This window comes from Protobothrops mucrosquamatus, unplaced genomic scaffold, assembly GCF_001527695.2.
Source record: "Protobothrops mucrosquamatus isolate PMUCROS unplaced genomic scaffold, P.Mucros_1.0 scaffold423, whole genome shotgun sequence".
Classification (NCBI taxonomy): domain Eukaryota; kingdom Metazoa; phylum Chordata; class Lepidosauria; order Squamata; family Viperidae; genus Protobothrops; species Protobothrops mucrosquamatus.
This window is the reverse complement of record NW_015386751.1, coordinates 102361-114286: the sequence shown is the minus strand read 5'-3', so window position 1 is coordinate 114286 and position 11926 is coordinate 102361. Positions and strand designations below refer to the sequence as shown.

Genomic DNA, 11926 nt, shown 5'->3' with positions numbered 1-11926 from the left:
AAACAAAGCAAGATCTGCATAGTGACAAGTCCTGTTTGTTCACAGGTACATGGCCCAGGGTGTCAGAGGGGATCATTAGATTTCTGCAGCAAGGGCCCTGCAAGGACACTTTATTATGTGTGCTTTTGTGTCTTAAAAACTTTGATCATTATCAAGGGCAAAAAAAAACCTCCATTCTGTAATTGGTTGCAGATTGCTGCTGATAATAGGCTGTAGGCAAGAGATAAAACACCACTTGTCGGTATTATGCAGTCATTTCCACCTCCCCAGTCTGAGTGGAAATCTTGTTGATAATTGTTTTTTAAGAGGGTAATCACCAAATTAGAAGGGTTATATGCTGAGCCAATAAAACTTGAAGCTTACCTTTTTCCGGAGCTTGCTCCATCTTTATCTGTTGGAAACATCTCATCTGACGGAAAGGGGTATATGATTAAAATAGTCTCTCTAGTCTTAGCTGGGTAGTGGATGTGACAAAAAGGGGAGTGCTTTTGGTTTAGATAAATCCCTTATTGCATTTACTCAGCAGCAGCCCAGGGAATTGCTTCCTTGCAGGATAAACCAAAGGCAGTTCTTTTTCTACTTAAAAAGCAAACCTCAAGCTGCAACATTTTGTTCATTTCCCTTCTTTATTGCTTTTGTAATGTGAAATACAGAGCTGAGCTTTTTTTAAAAACAATAAATAAACAGGCCAGGCCAGTTTATCTAACTGGAAAGGCCTGATTGAATGAGATGTTTTGGAGAATTGGCCAAGGAGATGGGAGTGGAACTTTTCTTTAAATACAGTACCCTGATCCCACTGTTCTGCCGTGTTTAAAATTTTTGACTTTTTCTGGTACAATATCACTTTTCCCCTTCAGCTTTCCTCTTTCTCACATTCAGCATAGGAATGGCATCTTAGAGGCTTGGGAGGCATTTTGAGCTGGTCCCAGCAAAGTATGTTTTAGCTTCAGCAAGAGAAGTGAACTACTACAATTTTTGTCATTCTGATTATACTGTGCAATACAAATAAAACATGCTGAGACACTTTGCCAAATTGTTAAGGGAGTTTGAAAGTCCAGTTCTTATGGGGTATTTTTCCTAGTAGAATCATACTTCTGGCTCCTTTAGTTCTACTTGGCCCTAAGGTCAAGGATTTTTTTTCTCCTGTTGATGTACTCATGTCTTCTATTGATGTACATTTGAAGTAATTCAACATTTCTTTGTGACTGTTAATCTAAATAGTTATTTCATGTGACATAGTTTTCCCTGTAATAATCTCCATGATTTCAATGCTCATTAGAGTGTTTTGTGTGAATGAAATCCTAGAGGGAATTATGGGAGCTCTCCTTGAATGGAAAAAGTCACCAGAACCAGCTTTTACACCTTGTAATTTGAATGTTTAATATTATCTTGCTCTGAAGGGTGAGATTCCTTCACCACTTACTTTAAAACCACGAAGACTTTTTTTTTAAATTTAACAGAGTTTGATAAGATTATAATTGAATTCAGGTGTTACTCATAGTATTTGGGCTGTGCTCCAAAATATCAGAGAGAACATATCTTTAGGGTTTTTTTCATAATTACTGTTAACATCCTGGGCAAACTTATGAGAAGTTCTGTAAAAGCAAAACATTGGACATCAAAGACGTATTTATTGGATATAGTAAAGCTTCTAAGCTGATTTCCAATATTCCCAACAACCCACCCCTCCACTGTATTTATTGCCCATTTTGTGAGTATGGAGATGTATGGGTGTGGGTGTCATGGATACATATGCACACCACACACACACACATTTGCACCTCTTTCAGAGCAAGTTATCCAAATATTTGTCCTTGGGAAAGAATTGAGCTACTCAAATAATTGTCTAAGAATGTTAGATTCCTCTGGTGATAACTTTTTCCCTAAAAAAAGTTAATTCTGGCAGTATAGCCTGTTCATGTAACTGTGCATCTGAAGAAAGTCCAGATGTTTATCATCCAGGTGCTCACAATGGAAGTAGACCTCTGAAAAAAGGGAAGGTGCAGATAGGCCTATATAATAATAATAATAAAGAGAGCAGTCCCTAAACTCAGTTGTATGCATGTTTCTTTTCTCATGTGAATCTAGATCTAAATAGGGCATGTATAGTAACTCCCCAGTTATATAGATAGCATTTACCCCTGGTGGGATCAGACAAATAGCACTTCTCTCTAGGTACTTGAGATTCCTGGGCTTCTAGTATGGTGTATGTACTCCAGAGGACTGGGATAAAATCCATTTACTTTAGCTGGAGAGCATTATATTGTCTTTAATGAAAAGCAAACATACACACATGAATTAGTAGTTACAAAACCCTATAACCAAATTCCAAAATTATCCAGTTCTGCAAAGAATGGATGCCAACTAATTACGTTTATGTGATCAATATTTTAAGCAAAACTGGAAATCAAACAGCAAGGTTTATATTTGTTTTCTTTCCACATACTGAACTGAATGTGCTTGTATGAAGCAAGATAAATACTGTTTCAACAGATAGAAAATTAAATTTGGGTTAAAGATGCTAGGAGTGTGACTTTTGCTGAGATGTCTCCTTGATGTCTGAACTTTATTATCAGTGCCCTGATAGTTTCCATGTGAGATGCGAATTACTTCTAATTTCAATAGACAAAATTATGGAAAGATATCTTTGTTCCCCCAATGCAGCAGACTAAATTTTCTGTCAAAGCAATGTAAAACATATTGAACAGCTGACCAGATGTGCTTTCCATCTGAATATATTTGTCAATTAGAGAAAGCATTTATCGGCTTCTTGGAAGATGGCGTTGAGAAGAAAATACACTTACGAAGTTTTCTTTATTTATGTACTGTTTCTGAAATAGGTATGAAATTTTGACAAGAAAGAAAGAAAAGCTTAGATAGTTGGAAACTGACTTCTTGAAAGCCAAAGATGGCCCTTGGGTGCTTGGCCTCACTTCATTGCCACACTGATAAAGCACCTAAAGTGTCATTTTTACTGGGTTTTTTAAAATCTATCCTTTGTGCCTCCATACAAAGTCCACATTCAGAATTGCTCTGCTTCCCGTTTCTAGTGGGAATAGGACCACTCTATGCAGGAGCCAATTTTATTTATTTTTGTTTAAGGGGAAATATTAAGACAGTTCTAGATCTAAATGAAGATGTTCAGAACATCATTTGTGAACTCTGTCTACTGCACTGTGGAATGGTACTAATCTCTCTCAGCCCTGCTTCAGGGAACAAGAATCCTGCTTCGGACTTTACATATTACCTCCTGCTTGCCCCCTTTTGTGAAAATGAAAACAGGTTTGTTTTTAGAGAAACAAAAGCTCTGAAATTTCTAAGAAATCAGTGTTCCTTTTTATTTTTTGCTTTCACCTGTATGAAGAGCCTAAAAAAAACAAATGTAGGAATTTTGTAAAACTCCAGGTCTCTTTAACTTGTGTAAATATATATATTTTTTAACCAGATGTATGAAGAACAAAAAAAGATGTGCAATATCCCCAACCCGCTACAATATTCTTCACTTGTTTCTAACAAGCTTTCATTTGTATATTGTTATTGGGTTTGCTGGTGTGGCGCTCTTCCCCCTCCTTTTTTTTTTTTGGTGGGGTTAAACTTGCTTTTAAATAAAAGAAAAACCTCTTACTGCAAAAGCTTTTTTGTATTTGTAATATATTGTAAGTACATATTTGTGTAATGGAGATTATACTACTGTTAAGTTTTGTACTGTACTGGCTGAAGGTCTGTTATAAATAAACATGAGTAATTTAACAGTCTGGTTCCTGGCTGTCCTTAACTAATATTATTAATACTTGTGCTGGCTCTTCAGTTTTAGATCAACATCCTAATTCAGTGCCATGTTAATACCTTGCACGGGGTCCCTCATTCCTGCCAATAGGTGAGCAGAAGAGCAAATCAGAAGGAAATTTGCTGTGATTCTCTTGCTTGTAAAGAGATCAACAGAGTAGCCCTTTAAAGAAGGCAGCTTTTTTGCTTGGGAAGAATAAGCTGAATGCTAAACATCTACCGTATATATCAGTGATGGTGAACCTTTTAGAGACCAAGTGCCCAAAAAACGCCCTGCCCCCAGCCCACCCACCTGCTCTGCCGCCTGCCCCTGCTCCACCCCTGCTCCGCTCCCGCCCACTAACAAGGCTACCCACCACCGCCATGGCCCACCACAGATCGCCCAGGCAGCCCTGTAGCGCCATGGCAGCCATGCCCTCCACCCACACCCAGCAGCAGCATCTGCGAGCGTCGGGGCGCAAAGGCGGAGTCTTGTCCCTGCTGCCTGGATGCCATGTTCTTGGCTGCGCTGCTCCGCGTGGGCCGTGCCCGGGGGTGATTCTCCGGGGGGGCTGCTGGTGAGGGGCTGGGACAACGGCACGCGTGCCCACACAGAGGGCTCTGAATGCCGCCTCTGGCACGCGTGCCATAGGTTCGCCACCACTGATATATATCCAAGGATTGACTGTTTTCCATGGCTGCACGGAAACAAAGATAAAATATAAACCAAGGGTTCTCTTTTGGCAAGAACACCATCTTGCTCACCTGACCAACTGTTGGTCTACAGCAGGGATAGGCAACCTTGGCTCTTTTATGACTTGTGGACTTCAACAACTCCCAGAATTCCTGAGCCAGCTATGCTTTCTGGTAATATCCCCAGAAGGCAAAACCAATGTTGGGCTTTTTTTCCCCTTGTGGCTTAGGAAGAAAGGGAGTAGGAGGTGAACTGCTTCCAATGTGACTTTTAAAATTGATTTAGGGAATTTGGTGGAGAGATCTGAGGGCGGACATGGCTATGATTAGCCTCCCAGAGACTTTTCCATGCTTGTTCTCATCCTTTTTTTTTTTTTAATTCTACATTCCAGAAAATAGGCTGTTTTGCCATTAGACAGCATGATTTTGAAGGCACTGGAGACCTGCATGAAGGCTATACCCCAGTGATGGCGAACCTTTTAGAGACCGAATGCCCAAAACCCACCCCCTGCCCCCGCTCCGCCTCCCATCCTGCCTGCTCCGCCCCTGCCCACCCCCACCCCGCCCACCCGCAGGGCCACGCACCGCCTCCATGGCCTGCCACAGCAGATCGCCCAGGTAGCCTTGCAGTGCCATAGCAGCCATGCCCTCCGCCCACCCCCTGCAGCAGCATCTGCACACTATGGAGTGCAAAGGCGGAGTCTTGTCCCCACTGCCTGGCTATATCCTTGCCTGCACTGCTCCGTGTGTGCTGCATCCGGGGGTGACTCTCCTCCAGGGGGGCTGCTGGTGAGGAGGGGGCTGCGGGGGGAGGAGGGGCTGGGGCGACGGCGTGCGTGCCCACAGAGAGGGCTCCGAGTGCCGCCTCTGGCACGCGTGCCATAGGTTTGCCACCACTGCTATACCTCCACCCCCAGGAATAAAGATGAACCCTAAAGACCTGGCTGGGCCCAGAGGGAGGTGATCCTCTTTCAGAAATGTTCCCAGGAGGTTATCGAGCATGGCACCAGCCTAGACCACAGTCCGGGGAGGGAGTGTGGCTACTGTTATCAGATAATCTCTGGCAGCCTTCAGGGACATGGCCCCACAGGTGTCTGGCGGTGAGACCCTCTTTCTTAGGTTGGGTTCAAGGGATCAAGTAGGGGTGCTGCTGCTGTACCAGCCTCCCTGCTGTATGGCAGCTTCCCTACCTATCACAAAAATCTGGTAAACTAACATTCTGAGTTGGGAAGACATTACGGTCTGAATAAAATATGAAAAGATATACTATTGTACCTTGCTTACACCACTGGGTCTCAACCATGTATTTCTTAGCCTATCCATCACCCAGTGGAACTGGGACCTATTATGATGGAATCAAAGCACCCATTTTCCCCCCAAGGATCCTTATAAGTGTATGTAATTTTTTTTTTATTCTTCATGAAAAGTTAAAAAAATAACTAATTAAAATGTCAGGGACTTATCTCGTCTCCATCTTAAATTATTTGAGTCACCTCTTCGATATGTTGACCCCTGAGAATTGTACAGCATTGTCCTCTTAGCAAAGCATTGATTCAGAATGTAGTTCCTTCAGCAGACTACATGTACTTCTCCCTGTACCCATACAAGAATTGGAAATACACCCTTTTAAACTGAAAGGGAAGGTGCTAAATTGTCCTCTGCGTGCCAACTTTGTAAGTACCCTGATTATACCTAGTTTTGGTGGCACACTAAACATGAATCCTGTTCAGATAATATGAAGAATATAACTCTTTCTTCCAGTCACTGATTTGCCTTTGTATACCAACAACACATCACACAGGAGGCCAAGTCAGTCACATGGTCACCCATTTTTAATTTTAGCTGCCACAAAGGAGATTAGGATGCTGTTTGTCACTTCCACCAATCCAGCTTCCTGCCTCTCCATAGGATAAAATAGAAATTGGGCCTCTGTCATCTTAGCCTTGGGAGTGGGAAAAATGAAGATACAGTGATAAGTAGTTTGCATGATCTTGGACTGTTTGGGGCTAAAGTTAATTAGTCCTCTGAATTAAGGTCATTTTTTTTAGGATAGACTGTTTGCAGATCATGCTTACCCTACCCTGATCCTATTAGACTAGATGCACAACCACATAACATTCAGCCAGCCAACTATTTGTATAGGAGAAACTATATTAGAGCACATGAGCATAGATGGTGGAGGCAAAGAACAGCCATCTCTGATGGCTTTCCTGTTGTTATAAAGTTGGCTGGGCAACTATCATTTTTTGCTGTTTATTTTTAAACTGTGTATTTATCTTGGGAATCTAAAATTAATTGCTAGGTTGAAGTGGCAGAAGCAAAATAAGGAAGAAATATTTACAACTGCCTTGTTGTTTACCTTTCCAAACTCAACGTTTAGGAAAAAGAGGACTAATAATATATAGGATCATAGTTCTGTTTATTAAAATAATGTCAGACTGCCAGTATTTTGGCCTCTATGTTAGGCATCTTCTAAAAGTATGTGACTTGTGCATCGGAAGTCTGCTGAATGTGATACCTTGCCATCATGTTAGTTCATTTCTGGAGGAGAGAAAAAGTTATTAAAGTGTCCAAACACTTAATGACTGAGCACCTGGCTCTAGATAAGCATGTCTTGCTTCTGGAATTCTACCAGCATATAAGTAAATTCTATCTTCACAATTATGAACATTAATAACCTCCTTAACACAGTGTTAATATTAAATATAACCTCTTCAACAGGCTAAATTCTTGACCACTTCAGAATCTTACGCACAGTCCTACCTAAAGTTGTAAGTAGGGCTTTTCTGAATTCGTATCAAAGATTTTTTCGTTCTAAAATATGTCTTACACTTTTGGAACAGGTATCACTTTATCATCACCAATAGAGCATTCTCAGAAACTATTATTTCTTCCCTTAGGAAGGTATTAACCCTAAGTTTACCAATTTTGTATTCAATTTATTTCTATTTAAATGGTGATGCTGGTCAGAAAACAGAAGTGGGACATCAGCCACTGAGATAAAGAATTGCTATCTATTTTGCCTCCTACAGTTCCAGAACCTTTAATAGATACAATTGAGTAAGTTAAGTTTGTCTGTCTATATCTAAGGCCAGGTCTCAATAAAATAAAAGTAGCAGCAGCCAATAAAAAGTGAGCTCATTTGCTACAAGTCCCCACAATGCACGAACCACATTTACATTTTTCTCCTTTTGCTCACATCTCCATCTGCATTCCAGAGCTTCGTCCATGACTTTTCCTTCTTTAATATTATAATTGGAAGGTATGTTTGTTACCTAGATCACATCAGTCAGTCTACACGCAAGCACGGAACAATGACGTTCCATACTTTTGGGAGTTGTCTGCTTGCCATAATTTATAAAAATGAATCTCAGAATAAAACTTTAGGTAGTGTAACTCAGAAGTCATACTAGAATTAGTGACATGATTACAAAAGCCCCAACCATAAATTCTGCTAACTCCTTTCAAGAATTACTAGTCACAAGCTGGGAAAGTTGCCCTTTCTGACCTCTTACGAGATATGTGGCCATTTAAGCTAGATGGTGCCAAAGGCCCAACATGAAAAAAGTTTATCCTTATCACATCCTTATCCTTCAAATTCTACTGGAGGTGAGCTAGGACAGAAATGAGAGGATGACATCTAGTATCGCAGATGGATTGACAGCTGGTTGGGTTTTAATATAAAGCAGTAGAAGCTGACAGAGCTATCATCATTGCCAATCTAGGAAGATTACCAGCTCATACCATTATTCCAACAGTAATCCTGTATATTGTCTGATGCCTGCTAATCTTATGATGATCTGTCTGCTTTTCCAGTCTCTGCCTGATATTTCCTAGGCAGAGAATAACTGCATTTAAATCATCATAAAGAGTAAAGTCAACCATTATCCTAACCAGGCCTTGAACATACCAGGTGTGTTCAGTTTCTGTCTCATCTGAATTGTTTGGAAGCTATTCTTTCTGAAAAGAGAGCTATTCCTCTTTTACCTGGTTAGCAAAGGACAGTTCATCATTACTTGGAAAAGATTTATCCAACTGCTGCACGCAGAGTCATCTGCATTATTTCAGCTACTTCAAAAGATTACTGTTTGCAGATAAAGGAAAACCAGCCCTATAATAAAGGAAAAGGCAAGATTACTCTTCCTGCCTTTTCTTTCCTAAAATTACAATTCCATCTATAAATGCCTCTTCTCTTTTTGGAGTGTTGTTTATAAAAACACAAACAGAGAGCATGATGAGCTTTCATTAGTATATCATCATCGACCTTCATGTCCACTTTTTAGTCAGTAGTAGAGGAATAAAAAAAGGAGTTGACTCTTTATCCTACAGAATGATTCATCCCTCTATAAGCAGCAGTATAAGAGTGATAAACATCTGGGAGTGGGAGAGAGAATCAAGCTAAGTTCCTCCTAGTCTTCCAGTTCTTTCTCCAGTTTGATCTCATGAGTTTTGAATGGACTTTTAGCTTGAGACTCAGTGGGCTGGAGGGCCTCACTTCCTTTTGGATATTCTTTTGAATGGCACCTCTGATGTTTCACCAGCACACCCCTCTGTCTGAATCTTCTCCCACACTCAAGGCAGCGGTACGGTTTTTCTCCTGTATGGATACGTTGGTGTGTAATGAGATCAGACAGCCTGGTGAATCTTCTGTCACACTCATCACAGGCGTAGGGTTTCTCTCCTGTGTGGATTTTTTGGTGCCGGGTAAGATCTGAAGGGTAGGCAAACTTCCTGCTGCACACCTTACAGGAAAATGGCTTCTCCCCCGAGTGTGTTCGCTGGTGCGAGACCAGGTTGGAGTGTTGGATGAACCTTTTCCCACACACCCCACAGGCGTGAGGCTTTTCTCCTGTGTGGATCCTTCTGTGTGTAGTGAGAGAAGAGGAGGACACAAAGCGTTTCCCACAGTCAGTGCAGGCATAGGGCTTCTGGCCCATGTGGTTCCTCTCGTGGATCTTCAGAGCAGACTGGTGGCTGAAGCATTTCTGGCAATAGGAACAGTGGTATGGCTGCTCTCCTGAGTGACTCCTTTGATGGCTGACAAGATACGCCCGTTGACTGAAGGTATCTCCACACTCGGAACAGATGTGAGGCTTCTCTCCTGTGTGGATTTTCTGATGTCTTGTGAGATGGGAAAGCTGGCTAAAGCTTTTCCCACACTCGACACAAAGGTACGGTCTTTCGCCTGTGTGAACGTTAAGATGTTTTGCCAGATCTGAGGGGCGAGTGAAGCTTTTGCCACATTCGATACAGATGTGACTTTTCTCTTTCCTTTGGGTTCCCCTTGAGACTGGATGGACTGCCACACTCCCCTCTTCCTTGGACTTCAGATGAGGCTGTTCCAGCTCCTCAGTTCTGCTAACTAGATTGGCACCTGTAAGGGGAGAAAGGTGGTCACAATGCAGCTCCACAGATCATGGCTAAGAAGGAGGTAGGCATCTCATAGATCAGTGTTGGCGAACCTTTTAGAGACCGAGTGCACAAAAACTTTCGGAGATTTAAGATTTTGAACAAACGAACATTTACATTTTTATTTATATAGATATAGATTTATGCTTTTAATATTTTATTATACACCACCCAGAGCCCCTCTGTGAGTGGGATGGGCGATTCTTAAATGTAACAAACAAATAAATCTTACGTTAGACCAGGATTTTGCCTTCCATAGTGTCCAACCACATCATTCTAGAAAGATCTCTTAAAGGAATGAAACTTCCCATAGCATCTGATACTGATGATGATATGGTATTGAATGATGGTTCTTGTAAAGTCAATTATAGGTCCTCAACTTACGACCACAATGTAGGCCAAAATTTCTGTTGCTAAGTAAGGCAGTTGTTAAGCGAATTCTGCCCATTTTTTGACCTTTCTTTCCACAGCTAAGTGAATCACTGCAGTTGTTAAGTGAGTAACATGGTTGTTAAGTGAATCTGGCTTCCCAGATGACTTTGCTTGTCTGTCAGAAGGTTGCAAAAGGGGGACTTCCGGTGGCGGGCGATTTCGCTGGTCGCAGCTGTTTGCTGCCTCCCGCCTGTTTTGCGTAAAAGCCGGTTTGACAGCCAGCATCAGCTGTCAAACGGCTTGATACCTTTCCCCTGGGCATAAGGGGATAGGTGAGCTGCCCGGGGTAGGAGTTGAGTTCCCGAGTCGTCCTATATGGACGATGTAGGCGAGAACTCCTCCGGAGCCCCGNTACTACTACTACTACTACTACTACTACTACTACTACTACTATAATATAAATATTTCTTAACCAGTGCTGCTTTCCACAGATCTGATGTCCTTCAAAAACCTACCATATCTGAAAGGCAACAGAAACCATGGACCATCAGTCAGTCAGCGATGTCTGTGACAGGTACTGGCTCTTTTGTATACTAACTTCAAAATTAGCTAGTTTTCTTTTTAGGACCATTAAATAAAACTTAATTTACTCCAAATTGCAGACTTGAATCTTACAGCTTCAGCAGACACAACTCTGCCTTTAAGTTCCGGTAATATCTCCATGGCCATAGAGCAAAATATAATTCCTCCAACTATCACCCTGGCTTCTACTCATTCCCAGGAACACCTAGATGGCATAAGTTCTATTAAAAATAACTCTGCATATAAGAGAGATCACTCGCCAATCTCTGAAGATTGTTTTAAGCGTCTGAAAGATGTAGACAAGGTAAGTTTCTCGGTGCATAAGTGCCAATGCAGCATGAGTATTAAAATTGATTGTCAAAGAGGACACAGTTACATGACTGATAACAAAACTTTGCTGAGGACTACAGCTTCAAACTAAGTGAAAGTTATTTTTGGAGTAACTATAAATAGAGATTGTGATCTCTTGGGAAAAACATCCAAATTGGTCAGACCTTAATAAGGGTGAAGATCTTAGTAGTAATAGCTCTGTAATGGGCATAAGTAATGTTCCTTATCTTCCCCCTCATCTGCCCTCATCTTACAGCTAATTTAACTGTTTGTATAATTTATATCAAACAAAAAGATTTTGTTTCCTGGCAATACATACAGGAGACATTCCTACCTTTGGAATTATTATCTTAGCTTAGATGTTGGGGAAGTGAAGTAAAGAATGAATGAAAAACCAGAATGATGTGTTGTGTGACAAGATGATTGTTTATGTTTGATGAGCCTTTGAAGTGTGGAAATGAAGAGCTAAACCTGGCTTTATATAATCTTCAATAATTTGGTGTAGTTTATCCAAATTCAGCCTGTTATAATATCAAGCTAGACATTAGTGTCAAGACTCAGAGATGGGAAGTAAGGGGCTTTTATATATCAAGATATACAATTTCAAGAGTCAGAGCAACTTAATTGTGAATTTATACTGGGACTAAATGTGGAAACTATTAGGCAAACCAATTTTACACAAAGTTACTTGGACTCATTTCAATTGTTAAAAACAACAAAGATTGATATTCAGATTATATTGGCAGAAAGGGGAGAAAATTTTGCTCAGTTTGAA

At 41.1% G+C, this 11926-nt stretch overlaps 1 protein-coding gene across 1 annotated transcript in view; it reads right to left on the bottom strand.

Moving 5' to 3' along the window:
* Positions 1-8867: 8867 nt before the first annotated feature.
* The window catches only part of LOC107287777 (zinc finger protein with KRAB and SCAN domains 7-like), an 8399-nt gene continuing 5340 nt past the window's right edge, over positions 8868-11926 (bottom strand). Inside the window, exon 3 of the mRNA XM_015816322.2 lies at positions 8868-9832. Within this exon, the coding sequence (XP_015671808.2) occupies positions 8868-9832 (965 nt within the window). The remainder of the gene's footprint in view (positions 9833-11926) is intronic.